Below are 26,165 nucleotides of genomic sequence, written 5' to 3'. Positions count from 1 at the left end.
AAAAAAAAAAAAAAGCCGAGTGCTGCTGGCAGAACAAAATATCGGGACAAAAACCGAAATATCGGGACGGTCCCGATTTTTATCGGGACATCTGGTCACCCTACCTTGCACCCGCCTTCCACAGATTGGAGAGCCACCATGAACTGAGCCTGCTTCCCAAGGCACTGTCAGAACCAATGACATTCACCATCGACATTAACCATGTTAACCTTTGGAGTAAAGGGAATTTCTAACGCAGTGACAGCAGAGGCCAATGTACCATCCCCCCCGCCTCCCCCACCTGCATGTTATAAAAAGTACATTGTCCTCCTGTGCTCAATACAGCTGGCTTACATGTGTTAGGCAATGTTTGCCTTGTAACATCAGTCACAAAAGGCTCATTCATAAATATCTTCATCTACATCTTTAAAGGAATTTCTGGAAGAAAGAAAACCAGGGAGGAAAGAGAGCACCTACAGTAGACACTGCTGTGGAAGCACCGACCTCCTGCCTCAACACCTGTTTCTGGTATCTCAGCAAGTGCGTTAGCAGAACAGAGCCTAGATAGAAACAAGCGAACTCTAATAGCCATCAACACCTCACTCCCCTGTCGCTAGCCTGTCCTGAGAGGTACCAGTAATGCTTAGTAATGAGAGTGTTCCCTTTACAAAGCCCTTTACAAACATTACCACAGCCCAGTGATGCAGGGCAGTAGTACTTTCCCCATTTTATGGATGGGTAAACTGAGGCACAGATGTGACATTGATGTTAGAGGCAGGGTTAGGTTCCTGGCTCCTGGGTGTGACCACTAGACCAGGCCTCAAACGTAACAGCTTATTTTCAAAAAGCTAAATCTCAAGCTCCTTTATACAAAGAAAAGTTCTGACGTATACACTCGCGGTCCAATGCTTGCACAGCAGGCTTCAGGCGGGGTTTGGGGTACCTGTTGCAATTAGATCTGGTTGGGAGGGGATGGTTTTCCATCAGCAAAGCCCGGCTCATCAAAACTGAATGTTCTGCAGGAATGGAACAATTCTGAAGAAACTGGCCAGGCTGGCTTGGAAACCTGCCTCCCGCCTGGCGGGCTGACTGGGAGTCCCAGCTACCAAGCTTCCAGGCTCACAGCTCCTCAGCAGGGTGACTCTGATTCAGGGCAGTCCACCAAGTAGGTTGCCTTGGACTCAAGGTTCCCAGGGTCCCAGGCTGCAGGGCAGACTGCTAAGCAGACCTGGCTCCTCAGCTCCTTGTCAGTTCGCTTGGTGGGCTGCTGCAGACCTAGGGTCCCAGGAACCCCTGGATTCCTGGGGGGAGGGTCAGTTGGCCAGTTCCCCACCTGGCCAGCTCCCCAGGCTGCCCTCCTGGGGGGTGGACAGGTGGGCTGGGTCCTTGGCTGTTTGCTGGGCAGCCGGGCCAGCCATTCCGATAAAATTCACAGAGGGGTTTTTTGGTTGTTCTGCAACAAAAGTCTTGGAGTTTTCCAGTGTTGCCAACTCCAAGCCTTCAAAAGTCACGAGTCAGGCCCTCAGAAATCATGAGATTGACTTAAAATACCGAGATTTTTAAGAACAACTACTTTCAGGCTCCATTTATGGTCTGCTGCCGGTGTCATAGCCTTCCGGGGTCACATTGTCAAACTTTTCTCTCCAGCCGAAAGGGCATTTACTTGACTTGAAATGAAAGTTGAGATTCTCCCCAAGCCGCATGTTTCCTGGAGCTGAGACTGGAAGAAAAGCACCAAATATTGCAAGAGTGACTGACAATCCAATTGCAAGAGCTGGCAGCACAGCTGCGGAGTATTGTCGTATTTTTGTAAGCTTTTTTATCACTCGATGCCCCAAGAGCAAAGGTCAGAGGGACAAAAGAGTGATGACAAGAATTTTCTTTTTTCTTTTTTTAATGTCCCTACTTGACTCCACCCCCTATGGCCTGGCCCCAGGTTGGGCGGTATTGCATCATTGCTGTGACATCACAGCATGCGGCGCGCTGGGGTGTGACAGTGGGGGCTACCAGCCAATCTAATTTCAGGAGACAGGAACTGAAATCCTAGGCTACTGGCCTGCTTCTCTGGTGCCCTGCACTCTGCTGAGTCATTTATCTCAGAGCAAAGGAGTTGTAAAATGCTACCAGATCCAAGCAGTTGTGTAATACCACAGGCACCACACCAGAAGCAGGGCAGTGGATAATCTAGCCTAGAGGTGCAGATCACCTGATGTAACCTGTCTCCTTTGGGACCTTTGGAACATACCTTTACACACTAATTAGCTCATTTAAAAAACAACCAAACAACAGGTCACCTTTAAATTTCCTACAACTCATGGCACATGCCATCTAGTGTCCAGGCAAGGAATTGCAAGTTATTTAAGCCTGTCTATTTCACCCTCAGGAGAACAGACAGAAGGAAGTTGCTCTTAAGAAGTCTCCTTTCTCTTCAGGGAAGCACCTGCCAGTGAGGTGATGTGTTGAAAACACCCTGTGAAATGCCACACAGACTCTGTGGAAAAATCAGACCTAGCTCCAGGTAGGCTTGTGTGTGTCCAGGTGTGTTTGTAGGGGTGGGTGGAAAGGGGAAGGTGGTGGGTATGTTGTGAGGTTTCAGGTAACATGCCCACAGCACACATAGCTGGAGTGGCCAGGATACTAGGCTGCTGCTGGGTTTTGTACGTAGGAAGGGGAAAATCTGTTGCTGTCACTGATCTTGCCCTTGCTTTTGAGATGTTAAATTACCTTAGCACGGTCTGAGCATGCCAGCTGCAGGTGCCCATCATCATAAATGAAATGACCTACCTCAGTTTGATCTGTCTGGTTAGCTGTCTGTCTGGAATTGTTCTGTCTGGTTAGCTGTCATTTCTATTGCCATCCGAGCTATAAGCAGCTGCCTTAGACTGGAAAACACTTTTTTGTTTTTTTAAACACGAGTACAGGTTGGCCAGCACAGTCTCTGTTACGCCATTTCCTATCCAGGCAGCACAGACAGAGTTATAGTATTATTTTTAAGCACTGAACTCCGGCGGCGGTTGATTGATTTGCCAGTTCTGATTCTTAACTCTCTCCTCGGTCCCCTTTATCCTTGCCAAAGAAATACCTTTTCCCCTTCCCAGACACAATTTCATTTATAAGCTGTGGATAAGAGGGAATGAATTAGGAGCTATCAGGATCCGGATGACACATACACTGCCTCCTGCGTCAGCATCTTACTGCATGTCTTCACACACTGATAGAGAGAGATTTTTGTGCTGGGTGAAAAGAGCTCCCAAACCAAACCCATCGGTGTGCATTGGTGAGCTGTTTCCCACCAGGTATCACCATGCACGGATCATCTGCCATCATATTGCCCCATTTTCCAGTTTTTTCAAGCTCTTCATGAGCTGTTTGCAAACTTCCCTGGGGTCTGATAACCTAAATTTGTATGCTCAGCCCTTTCATTAACACTGCCTCTTGCAGGTCATTAATAGATATATTGAGGAGTACAGCTCCCACTGAGCCATAGGGCAACCCATTCCTAAGCACTCCCCACGCTGAGCTCGGGCCATTTATTCCTATACCCTTTAACTTCCTATCTTTTAACCAGTTTTTAGTCCAGGACAGGTCTGGATATCACAGTCTGTGGTTACCAAGGGTCCTCGATAGCCCCTTCTGGGACACTTTATTAAAATCCTTATCAAAGAGTTTTATGGATCATACCCAGCAGTTGTACACATTTTATCCAGTGTTGCTAATAAATGATAGCCACCAATTTACCCTGCTGGCTTGGCCTGTCACACTGCACTGATCAGACCAGGGTTATAACTCTGGCTAATGATTTTCTCATTTAGTTTTCTCAGTACTTAGGTAGGGCTCACTGGTCTAGAATTCCTGGGAGCTCCCTTAAGCTTTTTAAAAAGTTACAACATTGATCAACTTCTGGTCCTCTAGGGTAGCAGCTGGTTTAACTCATCACTCAGCAACTTCATTTGCTGGTACCTTCAGCGTTTTCACAGGCACGCTGTGTGATCTTGGTGATTGATGGTAGTGTAAGAGGCTGATCCTGGAATCAGAGGCCCTGATTCAGGCAAGCATTCAGGACTTGCTTAAGTCCTATTGAGTTGTGAAGGTGCCATTGACTTCAGTGGGACTTCAACACATGGTTAAAGTTAAGTGTGTGCTTAAGTGCTTTCCTGAATAGGGATGGATTAAAGTGTGTGTGTGTGTGTGTTTAAGTGCTTGTCTGAATCCGGGCCCCATGCTGCTCGGCGTGGAAGGTGGTAGGCTACTCTTATTAGCAAATGCTGTGCCCACTAGGGATTCATCATAGGATTGGCCATCATTTCTCAGGTTGTTCCATCAGCTCTTTATTGATCTCTCCGTCTCCGGTCAGGCCCCACCCCTCCTGCTTGGCAAGAGTAATCTGGGGTAGGTGTTTCTTTGTGGTGAAGATTGATGCAAAGAGCTAAATTAGCTCACCTGCAATCCCTGAGACCTCTTTGGCTGTTCCCTTAGTTTCCACAAGGTGCAGTCACAGCGCTGGTTCTCCAGAAAGTTTCTACCTCTCACATGCCTGCAGAATTCCTCTGTTATTGTCTTGATATCTTGGGCTATTTGTTCACCGTGTCCCCTCTCAGGCCTCACAACACCTGCTGCAGGTAGTTCTGTGCTAAAAGGTACAAGGCAGTGGGGGATTGCAGAAACAGCAGAGGTTTCCACCACAGTATCCACCAGCACCTTGCTGTGTCTTAGCTGGCACTTTTCATCTATAGATCTCAAAGGTCTTTAACAAAGGAATTCAACATCACTATCCCTATTTTACACACAGGGAAACTGAGGCACAGGGCAGTGAAGTGACTTGGCCAAGATCACCCAGCAGGCCAGTGGGAGAGCCAATAATATCACCCACAACTCCTGAGTCCCAGTCCAGTATTCCGTCCACTAGGTTACATTTTTCCCCCTAATGTGCCCCAACCCTGATATGGAAGACCAGTGACTTCGCTAAGGTTGCCTGGCTGTAAATGACGGCTGAACTGGGTGTGGAGGGAGCACTTCTAGTGCTGAGAAGGTGCTTTCTGTGCATACCGTATCCTCCCTCTCATCACTGCTGTGGCTGTCTCCACTAGGAAAGTGGTTGAGTTGAGGCTGGGTTTAGGTAATGTGGTTGCTAAGCCCAAATTAACTTGGCAGCTTTCCCAGTGTGGATGGCACCCCAATATGCACCACTGTCATGTAATTAGGATACGTTTTGCACAAAGTCTGCCTTGTGAGGTATCATTCTAAAAGTCTTGATCTGTTAGACAGCGCTATCTCGTTGGATTGTATGTGCTATCGTCCTACATGAAGTTATGAAGTTTGGCTTCATTGTGAGGTTGAGAACACCCACAAGCAGCCTTTCAGGTACAACAGTAAAAAGGCCAAACAATGTTAATGGCTTATTGAGGAAACACACACAAGCACAAGGATTACCCTGGGGACTGTGTACAATAGAAACCTCTCAGAGAGAGCTCGACACAATGGGAACAGTTTGCCCCAGGTCACAGCAAAAGAGCTTTCCAGCAAGTGAGAAGAAGATATAAAATGGGGGAAATGACATCATGATGGGACCTCATTCTCCCTACAACACCACACCTGAAAACACCTGAGGAATAAAGACTGAACAGGGGGAAGTGATGGTCCCAGGCTAAAGAGATTTCTAGCCTGTGTATGAAAACCTGGGAAACCCAACCTGCAAAGCCAGGGCAGCTTGTGCCTTAAGAATCTGCCAGCCTGTTTCTCACTCAGGGTGAGAATTTGCTAATTCATATCCTACCTATCTAGTGTGTTAAGCTCAGTTTGCGGTTTGGTTTATTTGCTAGGTAATCTGGTTTGATCTGTTTGCTGTCCCTTATAATCACTTAAAATCGATTCTTTTGTAGTTAATAAACTTGCTTTTGCTTTGTCTAAAACCAGCGTGTGTGGAAATCATAACTCGGGGGAGGGAGCTGTTGTATATTTCCTCTCCACGTTGAGGGAGGGGGCTGTACAGGTCTCTGTGCAGCACAGAACGGTATAATTTGGGGTTTACCCTTGAGAGAGGGGGAGCGTGTCTTAGGAACTGGAAAGTGCCCTAGCTGTGCCTTGCCTTCCCATGCAGGGGCTGGTTAAAGAACCTGCCTGCATGTAACTGCAGCTGGGTGTGTCACCACCTGTATGTGTGCTGGAGCCTGGCAGAGGGCTGGTCATAGCAGTACAGTGTAAAGAGAGTCCAGGCTGGTGGGTCAAGGGGGCTCAGTGGTATCCCAGTTCCTGGTGACACCCTGGCGGGGAACCCATCAGAGCCAGGAAGCACCTTTGTAGCTTGACTCAGCTGGTTGAATTCTAGCCAGGGCTCCTGCCTAGAATGAATGCAGAGTCCCTGCTGTCGCATGTAATTATCAGTTGAGAAATTGCAACATGATTTTAATAAGCCGAGAGTAACTTAATTTGCCCTGACATAACAGGCTTCCTATCAAAACAAACTGAAATAAAGAGCAGGATGTGCTTCGGGATATGCTACATGTGCGTTAGACACCAGGTGCTTTGCGGCGTGATGCGGGTAGCCCAGATGCCCATGTCTCAACGGAACATTGACAAATACATAACGGGAACCAGCCTGGCCCACCTGGGTGGTAGTGTTGTTAAAACACATATTAGACTTTCCAGAATGTGTTTTAGACTTACGGAATGCTTGGAAGTTGCTGCATGCATGAATCTCACTTATGACCTTGTAATGGGGTACAGATGTTATATCTGAGCCTCTGTGACTGTAAATCACCAGACAGGAGAGAGACATTAACTAGGTGAAAAGCTGGTCCCAACAGAAGGTGTTATGTTTTGCCCATCCAGGAAGGCCCATGGACACCAGACAGACTAGTGTGGAATGTTAAAGAGGACAAAAGACTTTGTTGTTTACTCTCCCCTCCCCCCATGAAGGTGAGTCATGCAAGTGAATTCTTTCCATAGCAGAGGTTTGGTGCCCAAGGCAGAAGGGGGGAGGGGGAAAAAAGTCCGATAAAGAAGAAACTTTTTTTTAAATGCTGCTTGGACACCGGGGGTCAAGGATTGCTAGGCCTAAGGAAAAGATCCGCAGTGGTTAGCCTGGGTTAGCCATAAAGGACGTATAGAGCTTGCTTATTCTAGAAGCCTCTATTACTTTTTGAAACTTAAGATGGGAACTCATTTTTGTGTGTATAACTGTTTACCTTCTTTAAGCTTGTACATATCTAGGAAAAGGAAACGAGAGTTAATAAACCTTTAGATAGTTTATTATAGGATTTGTTAGGTAAAAAGCAAGTCCTTACTCACCTCTCCAGCACCCGAGTTCGTGCGGAGTTGGTATGGGGCTCACAATCTGTCAGAGTCCAGACACCAATTCGTTGATCAACGGGCTCACACTATCCTTAGCTTAAAAGGCTTCGGAGTAAGTGTGGCAAGTTTATTAGGGGTGAGCATCAATATTTATACACAGAAGTAAACAAAGTGATTAACAGATCATAATGGTCATGCATAATCAATCAAGATTCTACAGGATAAAACAGGTTAAAATGTAAATTTAAAAAGACAAAAGGGGAGATGGCTACTTAAGGGGAGGGGGGGTGTCATGAGTAGTTCGCAGGTCAGAGCTTTGATTAAAAGTTTCAGACAGAGACATCAAGTCTGGGTTAAGTTTAAGATCATCAAAAGTTCAGACTCAACAGATTGACTCCAGGCGTTGTCTTTGGTGTGAGATCTAAGGTGCCATTGACCTGCGATAACTGACTGGTCCGCTGGGACTGGGAGTAACCTAAATATCGCTGTGACCATTGGTGTAAGGGACCATCTATGACAAAGGCAGGCTTACCTGGGTGGCAAGATAGATGGGAGTACCCAAAGAGCCTGTCCGTGACTCCATGTTAAGGCTGTTCTAGTCCCTGAGGAGGTTACAGCTTGAGAACTGGTTGGTGAAATCTAAGTATAGAATTCACAGCCAGTTGGGGGTTTGTTCCCTGTTTCCTAACAGTCTGCCGGAGGTTGGTACCCACAATCTTGAGCCACTGCAGGACAGCTTGACACAAGCGTCTCCACACAGGCCTTCCCCTGGGCTGTACTCACGTGGAGCTCTTTGGGAATCTCAGCAGGGAACTGCCTGAGTGAACACAGAGTGAGTGCCCTTCAGATGCACTTGTATCAGAACTCCATCAAAGGGCCAGATCCTGGGATGAAAACCCAACAGATTCCTGCAGGGGGGCTGTGGATTGGGGAGTGCGGCCTCTGACCTCACAGGAAACCATGTGGAGGGGGCGGGATGGCGGGGTCCATGAGGATCCAGATCTGGGAGTACAGGGGGACAGGCCAGCAGTGGGAAGGGGAGACGAACACTGTCTGACACATTCACACACATGCCTGAGTGCTTCTCCACACCACACCGTGATGGGGACCCTTTGTGGAAGGGTCTGGTGGCACTGGCTGGTTTGTGCTGGTCCAGGCCTGTTAGAGGGCTGCTGTGGGTAGAGAGCAGGTACAGAGGCACATGCCGTCTATGCACCTCAGTGCTGGTCACTGGGGGATCCCCTGATTCCTATGTAGGTCTTAGTCTTCCAAACTTGTGCATCCCTAAGTCCTCCAGAAGGTTTTCTTTGTTTGTTTTTGCAGGCCAGGGGACCCCTCCACAGCTGCCCAAAGGGATCTAGCACATCTCAATGCACACATTTGCGTACTGTTCTATCAGCCTGTGCGTAGCTGTGATGGCCCCAGACTGACAGTGCGGGGGGAGGGGCTGGTTGTCTTGTGGCAGCTGGCTTGGAAGTGCAGGTGTCCCTGGCACACTGGCTGCCAGCTACCCACAGCCCTGGCAGTCTGCTAAAACAAGCAGCAGTAAAATCCTCCCCAGAGATCCTGTTACAGCCTGGTAAAGGGATCGGCTCCCCCCCCCCCCCGGTGGCAACGGGAACAGCAGCAGCAGGCATGGATCAAGGCAGGTGAAAAGCAGCAAATCCCAGAGCTAGGCATTCATCCCAGAGCTAGGCGCAGGCAGGCTCTTGAATTCAGTGACTCTGCAGCAAGCCTCCCCCATGGCGGGAGCTCATTGGCATAGCTGTGACCGGTGCGGGTGTATCAGGCCCACTGTTGCTCACAGGCGGTGGGGCTGTAGCAACTTCTTTTGTGCTCAGCTGGAGGTGCTGACGAAACAAACCGCAAAGCCCAGAAAGGAATGGAGTCGTGCATGGGATTGACCGTGATCGGCCCTTGTTCAATCCAGCGCTGGCTAAGAGCATATGCTGTCATGGCTCCTCCACTGGTGAGCAACACACTCACCTCAGACTCACTGCACCCCAATCGTCGTGGGACCCCGCACCATTACAGCACAGCTGTCAGTCCGTCTGCCCACCTGTGGTGTGTATGCACACACTATATAGTAACGAAGGCAGACCGATCAACTCAGGTTGCAAGCCCTTTGGGACAGAGACTGCCTCTGCTTGCTGTGTAAAGTTCCCTGGCTCCTGGGCTGCTCTGTTAAATAAATCATAATACAGGAGATGGGAGGTTAGACAGGCAGCTCCGCGGCAGAGTCTCTCTTCTCCTGGTCTGCATGTTGTTAGTGAGCGAGCACTCAGCGCTGCTGGAGTGCGAAAGGCACTGGGCTGGGGAGCCCTGCCCATATTCCCACGGATGCATTAGCACTTGTCCATGCTTCGTGCTCTGGTAACGTTCTACCCAAAGGAGCTGGACTGCTGCACACACCCAGCCTGACCGATCCGTCCAATCAGAACGACGTTTAACCATTTTCTCTCATGATTCCCACTTTCTAAGGTCTGGGGGAGGGGCTCTCCTGCTGCTTTAGAATGGGAAGGTGGCAATGGGAAGCTTCCCATCTGTGTCTATAAACTTCATGGTCACTATCCCAGTTTCACACCAAATCAGCCAGTCGTGTCAGCAGGGGTTTAAGGCCCACCGAAGTCATGGGGAATTAAGCATGTGCTGCAAGTTAAACATGTGCTTCCGTGCTTTGGCCTTGGGGATGAGTCTACCCCATCCCCTGGTGCAGCCCGTCTCTTGTACTGTTTGAGGACAGCGGTGGCAAACTCCGTCTTTGTTCGCTAAGTGCTCATCCTGCTGCTTCTTCCCTTTCTAAGGTCGTCGTCTTTTGATTCTGCCATCGCAATACTTTCCATAGACACTAATTGTGATAGATCAACCTAGAATGAGCTATAACTACTATCCCCTGGGCAGTGTTAGGAGCGGGAGTGAATGAACTTTTCAGAAATAAAGATCCTATTTAATGCCAATAGCTCCCATCAGAAAGAATAAGGGGCAGGAAGTAGAGGCTAAAAGAGTCCAGCTCACAGCATCTGGGTCCATTGAGGTCTTGACTCTGCTGCTGGGACAGACCATAATGGGGTTTATTGGGTCTTGGACAGAAAAGAAAGTGGATTTGTGCAGCTACCGAGAGTGGACTTTGGTTACCCATGAAAACAGCCCTCATTACTGTGGGTTCAGCACCCTCCCACCTTAGTAGACTTTAACAGGAATCAGTCACCAAACAGCTCCTTACGGCAATCGGAAAGTTTGACATTAAGTAGCAAGTACTTTGAACTTCTTTTCAACTCCTTTGCTGCAATGCAATGCAATGCGCCCTGTTTTGCATGAGGAGTCTGAGCTGTCTTCATGTTTTATTCATTTCTTGTTTACACTGGAGGAGAAACCAGGCCATAAAACCCAGCAAAAACAGCCCACACAGCTCCATGCATTGTGCAGTCAAATCACAGCCAGCGATGTCAGTTGCCATTTCCAACTTCGTCTGGGTTTAATGTATGTATTAGCTACGTGACAGAGAGGTGTGTGTTGTCTATTGACTGGAGACGGACGCTTTTGAGCACTGATTTCAGCTCTGACACTGATTTGCTCTGTGGCCTTAAGCAAGTCATTTTAATCTTCGAGGGCTCCGTTGTCGTGTTTTTTTACCATGGGGGTAATGAGACTTATCTCATGCAGTGTTGTGAGGATTAATGACCCTGTCTGTAAAGAGCGTTCAAGATTAAAAGTGCTACCTCAGTGTAAAGCTTTGCTATGATTATCAAAGGAACCGGGAAAGATGGACGTGTGGCATTTGGGGACCCACTTCCAATTGTTTATACCACTTTAAAAAAAATAACCAACTCTACCCTGCATCCCACCCGGGCAGTTGCACTATTCTGCATTTCCTGCCCAAGCTGGCCCGTGTGGCTGTGCACTGTAACAGCTGCATTCCCCCACAAAGGTACCTATAGTTCAGTGGTAGGGGAGCTGGTTCCTTTACATATAAGGCTAAGACCTCTCATCTGCTGTACAGCATGGAGGAGATTATACAAATGTACTTACTGGACGGACTGCCTGGTAAGAACATAAAGGAGGAACAGAGTCATAAGAGACATCCTCACCCTCACCCTCTGCCTCTACCGCTGGCTCCTGGATAGCACCTCTCTTGGGCAGACACCTGTGTCTCTCTCTCTCTCTCTCTCCTGAGCAAAGTTTTAAGGCTGCACAGCTCCCTGGATTATACAGTGATGTGCCCAGGAAGCCAGACTGCCTAAACAGGCCAGTGACTGTGCTTTGCTCACTCTCTCTCTGAGGTCTATGACCAGTGTATTGGCTGCAGTTACAAGTTACCACACAGCTCCTTCTAAGCAAGCACTTTTATTCCTAAGGTGAAAGCATTACAGAGAAAACATGTAAAAAAAAAAGACCCTCTATGCATGTTAAAAACTCCCCAGTGACCACCCCTCATGAATGTGAGTACTTATTATTATTATTATTATTATTTTATTATTTATTATTAATTAATAAATAGCTGTAGTTGGTGGGGGGGCAGGGGTGCTAAGAAAACAGTCCCTTATTTTTGAAATGCAATGCTGGCAACCCTACAGCATTCTTAGGTAGGCCCTGGTAGGTCAAGTCCTTCCAACCCATCCTCAAGGCTAGGGCTCCCCCTTGGGCAGTAGGGTCTGAGTGTTTGCTGGATCCCAAAGGAGGCCCTGAGTCAGTTTAAACTCTGGCTATTTATTCTAACGTCCTTTCTTTGTTGGTTTCTGGATAATCTAGTTTGAACTAGTACACGCGAGCCTCCCCAAGCGGTGGGACCTCTCTGTGAGATAATCACCACCCACTGGTTTTAGTTCCTGGAGGAGCTGTGAGAACCCACCCTCCACCGAGTAGAAATGGCTCCCCATGGAGTTGCAATATCTGTCGCGTCTCCCCCCTAGAGAGATTACATACTATCCCACCCCTCAATAATACATCAACTTAATACAGTAAGGGCTTTCAAGGCCCTTGACTGGCATCATGGGGCAACCCATTAACTTACTTCCTGGACAGCATTTAAGCCATTACCTTTCCTCACTTCATATTTCAACGATGAATATAATAAACATTCTGCTAGAAAGGTAGCATGCATCTGCGACAGCTGTGACAATATCCTGGACAAACCTTAATGAATTAAGGTTAAGTAACTTAAGAAGCCATTGTATTAATACTGCAACTATTTATGTATTGTTATGGCATTGCATGGAACATCTCTAGGGAGGAGACCTACCTAATGTAAACTGTGAGATGTGTTATGCATTTCAAAAGACTATTTTAAACACTGTGAACTTTTAAAGGTAAGTGGACTTTCCAGGATATCTCTAGGCAAAGGTGTGTGCAAATGGAACTCCCTCGGTTATGCAAAAGCCCAACCTTTTGAAGCTGTGCCCTCAGGAGAAACCCAGTGTCTTTGAGTTACTTATTCACAGATCAAAGACCCAAGTTGTTTCAAGGAGGGACTAAACTTTTCATGGGGGTGCTTGTTCATAACCACCTTGACACAGAATGTGTAACCACAGGAAAGCACCTTGGTGAGGTTTGAAGGACTGTTCACCTGCCAGATCCCTTTGTGAAGTTGGAGTGATCCCCTGTAACCTTATTTGCATGCATTTAGCTGCTTTTAATTTTTTTACGTGTTTTCTCCGCAGTGCTTTCACCTTAAGAATAAATTTGCTTGCTTAGAAGGAGCTGTGTGGGCCTTTAACCATGAGCATTGACGCTCTGTATAGCCTCTGAGGAAAGCAGTTACAAATGATCACACAGATCTTTCTAAGCAAGTCCCTTTATTCTTAAGGTAAAAGCATTACAGAGAAAACATTAAAAAAATACCAACCCAGTAGAAGACCCTATAGGCATGCTAAAAAGCTTATGAGAGCTCATCTCCAACCTCAGATAGCTGTCAGTCCTTCAGACCCCTAAAACTAAGTTGTCCAGGTTGTTACTAGTTCTTATCAGTCTTTAGAGCAGGAACCCGAAGGAAGGCTGGGTGGGTCAGCCATTTCATTATACAGCCCGGGTCTTAGATCTTGGTCTTTTGTAATAGGTAATCAGGAAAAAATGACCTTCTCTTGAGGGCCTAGCTTCAAAAGTCTAGGTTTTTTTCATAACTGGACTTGGGGAGCTTGCATTAATTCCCCCCCATCCCCAGGATTTACAGGAAATCCCCTTTACACGTATTGTACCAAAAGTCCATACCTGTCTGGCACATTTTCACTATAATCCTTTGAACTCCCAGGTCTCACATCTGCCTTCCCGCCCCACGCTTCTCCCAACCCCCCAGGCGAGATTACCTACAGTCTCAGCCCACACTAATACATAAACTTAACACAATAAGGACTTTCAAGAATCCAACAGGAAATTGCCATATCTGTCACAAATGTGTTTACAGGGTCCATGTTGTGTCCTATTCACAAAGGGTCTGAGTCTGTTACATCCCCACTTGGGGAAGCTTGGTTCTTTAGTGCATGCTTTTAGCTCCAGAGGTCCCCAGTTCTTCAGGGTGTGTTGAATGCCATCACCTAAGCAGGACGCCAGCTCTCAGCAACAACTCTATTGGTCCTGCAAACTTCTGAACAATATTTTGTGCCTGTGGCTGGTGGTCTTTCTGCAGTGGGAGATGGGCTACAGGGGGTCAATGGATGATTGACACCCTTTGTCTCTCCACCCCCACCCCACCTCCAGTTTGGACACTCCTGCTCACCAGAGGGAGGAATAGCTACTGTTTTCAATGAGTTTAAAGCCGGGGGAAGTGTTCTGCCCCCTCTTCCATGCAAGGTTTATAGTTCGTAAAGGGCTCAAAGTTGCAGGTGGATGCAAGACGCTGCAGGAAGCCACGAGCATGATTACAGCACAACACATTAAAAATCCGTAGCATCCTAAATGTAAGCAGTAACATAACACATCACGCACCTCTAGCCCCTTTCATCCCAGGATCTCAGCGTGGTTTGCAAAAGCTTCGCTCCCTTTCTGGGAGTTAGGAAGCCATTTTACAATAGGGTAACTGAGACAGCAAGAGAAAATGCCTCATCCAGGGCCGGCTCCAGACCCCAGCGCGCCAAGCGCGTGCTTGGGGCGGCATGCCGCGGGGGGGCGCTCTGCCTGTCGCCGGGAGGGCGGCAGGCGGCTCCGGTGGACCTCCCGCAGGCGTGCCGCCCTGCTTGGGGCGGCGAAATTCCTAGAGCCGCCCCTGGCCTCACCCAATGTCAGAGTAAATCAGGGATAGCACCAGGAACTCGGGTCTCCTGAGTCATAGACTTGGACAATAGCCAACAGGACATCTAGGTCAGATGTACGGAAGATGTTGTTTATGCCATGTGTATAAGCAGTGCTGTACAGTATGTAGGATGTGTCACATAAAGGCCATGAACCGTACCACAAAGCATTTATAATGAATGGGTACAGGACAGTAGGTAAAAACAGAAGGGTACCGGCCAGTGTAGCTGGCTGCCTTTTTCTATATGAAGTCTATAGTTTATGGTAGTAATGAGAGATGTCCACAGCAATCTTCGTGCCAAAGCTGGGTGCGCACTGGGCGTGGTCAGCATTCATTACCCACTGGTTAGTAAGGGCCTTGTCATCTGTAGAGATTCTTGGTGTGAAACATCAACATCCCATGGCCAGCTGGGTGAAGCTTCCCTTGAGGACCCTTGGGAGATGCAGATAGACTCAGTCCAGGTCAGTTGAACCGTGTTTCATTTGGAGGGACAAAATAAAACATTGTGACTACTCTTGTGTTAGTCAACTAACTTTTGGTAGCCCAGGTAGATTAATAGATACCAGGCTGGGCAGAACAGCAGTATGGTTTCAGAGTGCTATTGGGTCTCTCAGACTGATGGGGAAAGGGAGATAGCAGCGTTTTTCTCTGACTGTGGAGTAAGACTCCATTCTAGAGATGGAATATTATGCAGCGGCTACTCCACAGTCAAGATTGCAAATGAGTTTCCATTATAATCGTGATGTTTTTTGCCCCCAACCTACTCCTCTGCCACTAAAATCCACAAACAAAAGGATATCAGCCTCAACTTTGGCAGGTTAGGTCTCGGACTGAGGTTGACGTCTGCCAAATATAAAGAGAATTGGACGAGGGTTTCCAGAATTGTTACAATCCTCTGAAATTAGAGACTTCTAATCTCCTTGCAGCAGAAAGAAGAAGAGAAATAAAACTTTACTGGACTCACCTAATTGTGTCCAGGACTAGTGATTAGTTTTAATTTTAAAAGTTGTTAAGATTGTAAATAGTAACATCAGATAGGCATATTGGCTCCAATGCACTGAAAATAGGGTGCTGAATGACCTCTGGAGAGCTACGCTTTCATTTTAAAAAGTAAGTCTCTAGCTCTATGATTGTACTTTAGTATTGTGCTATTGTAGTGTCCTGAGGCCCCAGCAGAGATCAGGGCCCTATTGCGCTAGGGGCTGTACAAACACGTAGTAGGAGATGGTGGGCCAGATCCTCAGATAGTGTAGAGCAGCACAGCTCTGTGGAAGTCAATGGAGTGACCCTCATGTGCATCAGCTGAGGATCTGTCCTGGAACGTTTACTATCTAAATAGACACGACAGCTGAAGGGTGGGAGAAAGAGCTGCAGCAAGAACCAACTTACTGTCAGTCTCAACTGCACCTGCCCTGTATTGTTTTCCTGGGAGTATCACCCATTAGGTTAGTTGTTTCTCAGCAAGAAAAAGCATCAGGAGCAACAAGGCTCTGAACCCAGAGGTGCTGGAACAATTTGTGTAGTGGGGGTGCTGAGATCCACTGAATCAAACTCTAAACCCTGTGTATATGGAAACCACTTCAAGCCAAGGGGGTGTGGTAGCACCCCCAGCATCCCTAGTTCTAGCACCTGTGGCTGAACCTGCTAAAGTCCATGCAGTATGTGTGGCACTAGCCTTCAAAATCTAAGACAAAGCCATAGAGAAGGAAACTGAAAATGAATTCTTTATAATCGGGGGGGTGGGGTGGTTCCTTGGGGGAACCACCCCACTGTCCACGGGCAACAACACACCTCTGGCTGAGACGGGCTGGACTTGTCTCTCTCTGTAGCAGCTCCGAGCACCGTCCAAGGCAACACATGGACGCTCAGGCAATGCCAGGAGCCGGCCTCCCCTCAGGAGTCACGTACACTGCCCCTCACAGCCCAGGGAACTCGGAGCAAGCCTGGGCCTGCACTGTGCTGTGGCTGCCCTGGGTCATCAGTCAGGCCCCAGGGCTTCAGGGTCCATGGCTGAACTTTCCCCATGGCTGGTGGGAGAGCTGGGCTGTGATGAGCAGTGAGCAATGCCCCGCTCAGCAAGCACTGCCCTGCTGTGGGGTGGGGTGGGGCAGAGCTAACCATTGTCAGCGTGTTGGCCAGAGCATCGCAAAAACAAACAGCGCGTCCAGCAGGGCTTCAGCCCTGGGACAACACGATGCCAAGGAACCACCCAGTTCCCTTTCTCTCTGCTATATGCCACGTTCCCTGCCGTGAGAAAATACAGCCTGCAAAAAGTCTAACTGCTCCATGCTCCGCTTTCTCCTGCGAGCAGTAAATCAGCCAAGGTGGGAAAAGAAACCCAAAAAGAGCAAGGAAAAGAAAAACGGGCAGGGAAGCAATTTTCCAACACCACCGCTGGTGTTCAAAGAGCCGCGAGTTCCTTATGGCAGACTCTGGAGTGTCCGCTCTGTTTCTGACCACTCCCATTTATAAAGTTTAACAGCCACTAACCACTGTCTGGAAATTCTTACTTCTGAAATCCCTTTGCAAGTGGGGACGAGGTGAGTGGGACGAAAGAGCCATCCTCGGTGTAACTGGCAGAAGGTGAGCAGCTCCCAGCTAACATCCCGGCTTTCCTGAGGGTAAGCAACCCCATGGGTCTGTTCCCCTCTCTGAACTCTTACTTTTGGTTGGGTTGTGTCCAGGTCTTGCTCCTTGCCTTTTCAGGCTGGTTTCATAATGTTTTGTTACAGTGGCTTTGCTTTCTAAACAACTGGGTCCTATCTACCTGCGGATCAGGATTTGCAGAGAGGGAACGTGTCCGGTTTAGCGGGATTGTGTCTCTTTACAGAGCGTGTGGTTAGCGCTAGGGACTGGGTGTCACGTGTCCTGGGGTCATTTCTCAGCTTTGCTACTGACTGGTTGGGTGAGCTAGGGGTAAGCCATTCAACCGCTGTGTGACTCAGTTTACCCATCCATCCGTTGTTGTTAATAGTAATTCCTGCCTAGCTCATGGTGGAGTCATGAGGCTTCATTAATTAATATGTGTGGATGAAAGGCCCTGTAGCGGTGCCAGGTTTCTGTGTCACAAGCTTGAGTCATGCACTTTGACTTGGGTTCTGTACAGAGCGTGGGGTATGCGGGAGGCTGGAGAAAGAAATGCCAGCCTGGCAATGTGACTGAGATGAAGACCTGCCAGAATCACAGGAGAGAATTTGCTGGGCTGGGTGGGGTGGGGGGAGAATTCCCTGGTGTCCAGAAGCAGAGAGAGATTCTTAGTCTGTGAAAGCCCCATCGCTAGCATGAGTCCCCTTTAGGCCACAGGAAACAAACTGGGCTACCTCCCAGGTGGCTGATACCTGGCCAATAGCTAATTATTTGGGGCTTGAGGAGCCACTGGTGGGGGAGCTGCTATATGGGAGAGCCTGGAGACTGGGCAGCTTGGAGCTATTGGGTGGCCCTACCTGCCTCCCCTCGCTCTGTGCTGCCATGTGACCCCCTCACCTTCTGCTCATTCCCAACCCTTGGCCCAGGAACCATCTGCGGGAGGATGGGACGCCAAGCGGTGGGAAGGAATGGGCACTAAAAATGGCAAAGGCGAGCAGGGCTCCTGTATGGGACAGGGAGAGAAAAGCCAGGGGAGAGGCACACGCTGGCCCAGAGAATCTCAGCGCAGAGTGTGTGTGTTGGTGGGGGGAGCGAGGGGGGCGGAATGACAAAAGCAAAGGGCACAGCCAGAGGCAGCAGCTCTAATCTGACTGGGGGAGTGAGAGGAAACGGCCCAGTGAGGCTGAAGAGAGCTGCCCAGTGGAGCAGAGCTGGCCAAACCCGATTCTTGGATCAAAAATCAAAACTCTTAAGGGCAGATGCAGACATGCCTGGCTGAGCAAGCACTGCCTGGGGACAGGGCTGCAGACGGGCACTTGGCTGACAAAGCATCCAGGAAGCAATTTACCGGCTGCAAGAACTAAGTGAATCCAGTAAAGCCTCTCGCTGATCCTACCACAACACCCCCCCCCCCTGCATGCCCTCAGAAAGGCTGAGGGGCCGGCCCCATCTCACCCCCAGGGTATCTCAGCCACGTCCCGCTCGGCGGATTCCATTCTGCCTGCTGCACCTAACAATCCCTTTGCCCATTCTGCTGGAAAAGCTATTCACAAAATCCCCTTATCCCAACCCCCCCCCCAGGCGTCCTACCTGATGTGTCACGTGTGAGCTCTCTCAGACAGGGACTGTCTTTGTGCAATGGCTGTACAGGGCCTAGCACATGCTAAACAATAGTCACAGGGGCACGTTCAAACCTCCCAGGAGTGGACAGACAAAACAAACCAGAGCTAATCATAAAAAATCTTCCTAGGAACCCTGAGAGCAGCACTCCTTTAACCACACTCTCTAGTGCACGTGCTATTAATCGAATACAAGGCCCCAGAGTGCCAGCACTGGCATAGACACAGATGCCAAGAAAGGAGGGTATCTTTGGCTAGGCCTTTCAATGGGGTGCCTGACTGGCGGCCTGCTAGTGGGGGCTGGGGGACTGCAGTCGGCCTCTTTCCCCCTATGGCTACTGACACCAGCCACACCCGCATTCCCATTTCCCCCTCTTTCAGTCCCTTGTTTGGGAACGTACGTTAAGCACCTGCGTAGGTCCCATTGACTTCAGTGAACAGGGGGGGTGGGGGGGAACAGATTTAAGCAGGTAGCTAAGGCCCAGATCCACAAAGGTATTTAGGCTCCCAGTGTCCATTGAAATCAGTGGCAGTTAGGCGGAGCCTAAAAACCTTTGAAGACCTGGGCCTAAGCACTTTTCCACTGGGGTCAGTGGGAGCCTTTCCATTGCCTTCAGTGGGCGTTGGATCTGTCCCTCAATCCCGTTAATTATTCTGAAATCTGCTTCTCTTCCCTGAATCAGGGCTGAACAGGCCAGCAAATAAATTACCTGCTGCTGTGGCACAATGTTTTAAAAAACAAACCATCCAGCCCAAGAGAACAAAAGAAAGACTCAAATCCCAAAAGCAACAGCATTCTGCCTTCTACTTTCCCGGCAGCTTGCAGGGCTGGCGGGAGATGTCTGCTGAGGAAAGGCCATCAGATCTTTCCTTCGCAGCAGGACTAAATGAACCAGGAGCAACTAGCCTAAAGCCTGGGCATCATTTCTTGCTTTGTCTTCCTTCTTCCCATGCTTTTCTTCTCGCTTTCCTCCCACCCAGCTCTTTCAGTCGCTGTCTCACTTTGTTTCTACTTTTCTTTTCTGGCTAGCGCGTGTTTGCTTTCTCTCCCTCGTGTCTGTATTCTCTCGCGTCTGCCGGCCTTTCTTAGAAAATCCCTCTCCCTCGCCCGGGTTTCTTAAAGAACTGGCAGCGTGAGGCGAGCTCTGTGGGGCCCCACATGTGGCCCAGGCTAAGGTTGACTGTGGTTAGCAGAGGCAGGCTCACAGGCACTGAGAAAGCAGAGTCCAGGAGGTGACCGGTCAAGCGAAGTAACGAAGAAGGAGTTAATAAAGCAGCTTGATGAAATTGTCCAGCATGCAGCGTTTCAGAACGTACAGCGCATGGCCTAAAAATCGGGAGTGAATAATGAACCCAGGCACCTGAAGAGCACTAACTATAAACTGTCAGGGAAAGTGATGGAAACACAGAGGATGCGAGCTCAAGGGACACCGGCACTTGCTTCTGGAAAGGAGATATTGGAGCAGTCTCAGGGATGGGGTTAAATCTAATCACCAACAGGCTGTGGAACAGTGTGGCTGGCAGGAAAAGGGTTCGAAGCTCTCCTTTAGCAGATACTCTTTCATCACCTGCCTGTCTTTATTGCATGGAGCCCAGTCCTGGGGGCTAGGCTCACCTTGGGTTAATTACCCCATTAGAGAGGAAATCCAGGGCATATAAATGAAAGCACATGGAGTGAGCTACTCTCTATTGGAGGCTGCATTACTCCTGGAATGAGGCTCTTTGTTTACTGAGCTGTGGTGCTAGGGCCAGTGGGTTGGTCCTCCGAAGCCCTTGGCCTCAGTTTGCTTTGCCCTCTCCCAGGCCAGATAAGACATTTTAGAAAGATAAAAAGGTTATCTCTGCAGGTTCCAGTCTGCTGATTGCTTGCTCTCCAAAGCTCTGTCAGCAGAGCTGCCTGCTTCTGTGCCCAGCGGCTCAAAGACTGGCCGAGGTTAGCAAACACAGTCCTTTTATGGCCCTGATACAGGAAAGAGAACTGCAGTCTGTTTCCTAAAAGGGGAGATAAGAGGAGCTGTTGTCTTTGGCTATGACAATTTGAAGAACTCTGAATAGTGGCCCCTCTGCTGCATTCATCTCTTTCTTGTCAAATCCAACATGGTTTGGGTTTGGAATTAAAAGTCTCTTTCCAGCTCTCTAGGGAGAGCCTTGGGGGCTCCAGCAGCAGGTTAGCTCTCTGAGACCAGGATTAAATACTTGCCTGGAGGTGAGTGGCAGACAGATGTTTATGCAACAAATCATTAGGCTTTCTGAACACTGGCTTTCTGCTTCCTTCCCCCATCACACACAGCCTAGGGGTCTGATTCTGATGTTGCTGGCATGGGTGAAACGCCACTGGTTTGAGTGGAGTTGCTCTTGGATTATACTGGTATAAGGGAGAGGAGACGTAGGCCCTAGAAATCTCCAGCAGCTCACCCTATGTTCTGCCTCTAAGAGGACTTCACAACACATGGTCACACTGCAGGGGAAGGATGCCAGGTAGCAGCATGTGCCAGGCTGGAACAAGCTGATCTTTACCTGTTGAACCTTCATGTTATGCTTCTCATGTAGCAAACTATTAGGGTGGCTGCTAAGAGAATATTCAGTCGGATCTGGGGGCTTCAGGAGGGAGGTGTGTAAGTCTTCTAAGTGCCCTAATATGAAAAGGCTTTAGAGCCACTCAGACAATCTAGATAGACTGAGGCAGCCATTTGTCTGACCTCAGCCTAAACAGAGCACGAGTAGAGACCTGCTGCTCAGACAGTCTGCTCTGATGAGACTGCGACAAAGCTTCGCCCCTGTACAAAGTGGAGCCTCCCCAAATAACCTCATTCTTGACTCTGGAGAAAGGAAACCTCTCTAAGCTCCAAAAGGACACTTTTCAGATGTCTGGCTTGTGTCCACCAATATTAGCCACGGCAAGGGTCTCTAATTGAGCATGCTGCATGGGCTCACACCACGTAGAACAGAGACGGGTGGTGCCTTGCTTGTGCCCAAGTCTTGTTTCGCTGAAGGCGTTTCTTTCAAATAAAGACGCTCAGGCGTTTTGTCAAGGCCTTGCCCAGCAATTTAACGTAGGTATGGGTTTGCTCTTTCTTTTATCTCTCATCTTTATGTTCAGGTCAAAGGTCCCTTATCTTGAAACTGAATAAGAGCTGATTACGATGTTGTGCAGATTATGATGTCAGAGGGGAAAGGTGCCTTATGAAAGAATGAAGTACTGTTTATTAAGCAAAAATATATGACAGCTGACCATTGGGGCAGAAGGTGGTAATGATTCAGCAACTGGAGGGCAGAGACTTTGATGTGAATGCTCTGTTCCTATCTCCCCTTCTTTGCTGAGACCAGTTCTGTTTAACATGCTGATTCTCGTCAGGGATCCCAGATGGTGCCTCTTGGCATTTCTGTGATGAGATCAGTCACCTAGGATTGATTAGAGATTGGTGAAAAGCAGCTATGAAAAACTGCAGGGATGAGAACCTTGCAAGTGAATAGGGAAACAATTTAAAAACATCATTCCAGAAATGATCTCCAAGGTGCTTGAGGTATTTCAATGTCAGCAAATTGTCTCCTAAGGACAATGGAAAGAAAACATCCCTAATGTGTTGACAAATATTTTCCTTTGGGAGAAAGGGAAAGTAGAGGAGACCAACTTGCACATCCTGTTTCAAAGTAACCTGGAGATCTTAGATTTAGAGAGATGGCAAAGCCAGGCAGTTTAATTTCATATTAATGGTTTATGGTGGAGGAAGAAGGGTATTTTCTGCAGGGCATTTTCTTTGCTAGTTGATGATGACAAGGAAAATGATGTTTCTGTGTTGATTTTTGTGGATTTTAAGATTCGCTAATGTCTTATTCAGTGTCAATCAACCCTATTTCTTTACCCACACAAAAATATTTAGTTACCTAGAGGTTGCTATGTGTGGTTCAAAACAACCACTCCATGCATCACTTAAAAATCTCAGAACTAGAAATTCCAATTTAAGGTTGGGTTGAGATTGAGTTATGTAACTTTAACTCCTTATAGGCATATGCACAGACCATATTAAACAGAGCGATTATCACTGACCAGAATCCATTCTGCCTCTGTGACAACACACTAACAATAACCACAGACTAAATCAGCCTGCTGTAGAAACAACACAACTGTTCCAGATCTACATGAAAACGTCCAAACCTTAATGTCAATGCAGAAGTGTTACAAAATCTGGGCTTTTAAACAACCATACATATCTCTCACTGTGCTCCTGTAACAACTTGGGACTGTAGAAATATGCTACAGCCAGCAAATCTCCCCCCCAAGCAAAATAATTCCATGACCCCTCAATTAGACACATCACTGGAGCTGAAGTGAGCGTATGGACTATGTCTCTGGATTAAAACACACGGTGTTAGTTTTGTTCCAAAGCTGAGATTCATTATATCAGAGGTATGCGCATATGAGCTAATATATAGAAAAGGAACTCTGTACAACAAATCACAGTGTAAATTCTCCACCCAGCAAGTATCCTCCATGTTTAATATAAAGGCATATAAAGGACTAACAAACATTCAGGGGTAGAGTTTAAATTGTCTTAGTGCTGTTTCTTTTGCAAATTTAAGGCTGGAACAACCTTGCCTGTGTAGTTATGACCAGCTTGTCCATCATGTAGACTTTAAACAGTCAGTACACCTGGACTGAGTTTGGCTGATACAGGTAATAGTGTTGTTGTAATATACGTATACCTAAGTGACTTGGTACTGCACAACATTTTGATTTAAAAAAAACTAGAAAGATATAAATTAACGTGGCACACACTAAATGGATTCATAACTGGCTAACTGATAAGTCTCAAAATGGAATTAAATGGGGAATCATTGAATGGGTGTGTTGCTAGTGGGATCCTTCAGGGATCAGTTGCTGGCCTATGCTATGTAACAGTTTTGTTAATGACCTGGGAGAAAACACACAAAACCAACACCGATAAAGTTTGCAGATGACATGCAAATTGGGGGAGTGGTAAATGAAAAGGATAAGTTACTGATACAGAGCAGTCTGGATCACTTGGTACTGGGTGCAAGCAAACAATAGGCCTTTTAATATGGCAAAATGTAAACCTATACATCTAGGAATGAAGAATGTAGCCCCTACTTATAGGATGGGGAATTCTATCCTGGGAAGCTGTGACTCTGAAAAAGATCTAGTGATCATGGTGGATAATCAGCTGAACATGAGCTTCCAAAGTGACGCTGTGGCCAAAAGGGCTAATGCAATCCTTGGATGCATAAACAAAAAAAAAATCTCGAGTAGAGAGGTTATTTTACCTCTGAATTTGGTACTGTTGTGATTGCTACTGGCAATACTGTGTCCAGTTCTTGTGCCCACAGTCCAGGAAAGGGTGTTGATAAATTGGAGCGGTTTCAGAGAAGAGCCACAAGAATTATTAAAGGATTAGAAAACATGTTTTATAGTGATAGATTGAGCTCCTTGAGTCTGTCTTCTCAATGAGAAGGTTAGGGGGTGACATGATTACAGTCTATAAGTAACTACATGGGGAACAAATATTTAATAATGGGCTCTTCAATCTAGCATAAAAAGGTATAACGCAACCCAATGGCTCAAAGTTGAAGCCAGACAAATTCACGCTGGAAATAAAGGTGTACATGTTAACAGTGTAACTAACCAATGGAAAAATTTATCAAGGGTCGTGTGATCACTGACATTCTTTAAATCAAGATTGGATGTTTTTCTAAAGATCTGCTCGAGGAATTATTGTGGGGAAGTTCTCTGGTCTGTGTAATACAGGAGCTCAGCCTAGATGTTCACAATGGTCCCTTCTGGCTTTGGAATCTAATGACCATGGGCACCAGTCTGGATACTGATGGTCATCAGTGCTCTCACCCACGACTTCTCATCCTTCTCAACCTGCAACATGTTAGTTTCTTATGGGTCAAAATGTGGGTCTCCATTACCTACCTTCCAAAAGTTTCCGTTGTCTCAGTCTGCTCTGTGGATCTCTTGCAACCTGCCCCCACCCCTGAAATTATTCTTATATTAGAATCGATAAGAGTAACAAATGGGAAGCTTTCACACTTCTGATGTACTGTAGAGCGTGAGGCATATATCGGAAGTTAAAATCCTATCCTATGTAGCTTAAGGTTTTCAAAAGGATTTACATACCTTGCGGGGGACTTCTGTGTATCTCCGAGGCTAAAAAAATAGATCATCATATTTCAGTATTAATAAGCTAATATAAATGTTTAGTAGAACTTCAGGCTGGGTTTTTTCCTACCTTTGGTGGTGGTTTCTCTCAGGAAAGGAATAACACCTTTATTTTAGGAAACATAGAACCTTATCGGGAATTACTTGTTTATTGTTGTAGTTAAGTCAATGTAATACAGCCAGCACATTTTTTATAGTGGCTCATGCCCTGAGGCAGGAAAACGTGGGCCATGGGTAGGAAGAGGTCTGGCTGGCTGAGGGATTGATAATGAGATTTCTGGAGTCTTTAATTATTAGGTAGATGGCTGGTTAAAATCATGTCTGTTGTTAAAGGTCAAAAGTTAACATCTGATGGCATTAACTGGCACCCCTGGAAGGCTGAGCAAGGAGGCAAAGAAGTGAAGTGCTCATGTTCCCAGAGGAAGGAAGGTCCCAGGGTTAGGGCACTATGACTTGGGACAGCTGGTTCAAGTCCCTGTTCTGTCACTATGGGCAAGTCACTTAGTCTTGCTCTGCCTCAATTCTCAGTCTGTTTTTTTTTTAATGATAATAATACTTCCCTACCTTGCAGGGCTGTGAGAATAAAGGCACTAAAGACTTGAGGGGTTCAGATACCATGGTAATGAGGGCCATATATGTACCTAAGAAGGCGCTGAATGCTTTCCTCCATAGGAGAGGTCCCTCTTAATCAGAAGTCAGACATAGTGATGTAGTATGGGAAGGCTACTGTTTTTGTCTTAGTTCCATTTATAAATAAGGACTTTGGCTCAGTATGGTATTTTTCATGAGCACTAAATAAAGATTAAAAGGGGTGATGTTTTGATTCTTCAGTCAATGAGTAACTACTGTCCTCCTCTGACGTGGTTAATTGAAAAGTAACTAGATGGAGGGAACTCAGCTTCAATCGTCAAGGGAATGCAAACATCAAATAATGAGGAATTCCTCAGAGTGCTTTTCAAGAGAAATATAATTACCGGTAATTGTTGCTAGTGCTAAGTAGATACTTTGGCACTTGGAAGAGCAGTTACTGCTGATTGGGAAATTGCATGAAAGGACAGGAGCTGATAAAGATTTACAAACACTTGTGAGAGCTAAGGGGGAATTAGAGAGGCTCTATAGCAGATGATCACCTGGGACCTACAGGTGGCAAAGCTCTGTCTGTGGGATTGCTTATGGACAAGGAAACAGCAGATTTGCCCTCCATTACTCCCTTGAATGCTGGTAAGTACATGATCCGCCATATTGGATACAGAGACTGACCAGAAGGCCAGTCCTCTCATTTAACTAA

At 47.3% G+C, this 26,165-nt stretch overlaps 1 protein-coding gene across 6 annotated transcripts in view; it reads left to right on the top strand.

The window, feature by feature from the left end:
* Positions 1-2,304: 2,304 nt before the first annotated feature.
* Positions 2,305-26,165, top strand: part of GGT1 (gamma-glutamyltransferase 1) — a 58,223-nt gene continuing 34,362 nt past the window's right edge. Inside the window, exons 1-2 of one of the 6 annotated variants that reach the window (XM_044989605.1) lie at positions 2,318-2,497; positions 6,808-6,894. Coding sequence is in view for 3 of the 6 variants with exons in the window: in XM_044989606.1 (XP_044845541.1) it covers positions 2,457-2,497 (41 nt within the window). In the remaining 3 variants the exon portion in view is untranslated. Of the gene's footprint in view, positions 2,498-6,807; positions 6,895-16,751; positions 17,113-25,774; positions 26,099-26,165 lie in introns of those variants that run through there. The other 5 variants (XM_044989606.1, XM_044989601.1, XM_044989602.1 and 2 more) reach the window with 5 other exon arrangements.

This window comes from Mauremys mutica, chromosome 16 (genome assembly GCF_020497125.1).
Source record: "Mauremys mutica isolate MM-2020 ecotype Southern chromosome 16, ASM2049712v1, whole genome shotgun sequence".
NCBI lineage: Eukaryota > Metazoa > Chordata > Testudines > Geoemydidae > Mauremys > Mauremys mutica.
This window is presented reverse-complemented; position numbering and strand designations above follow the sequence as displayed.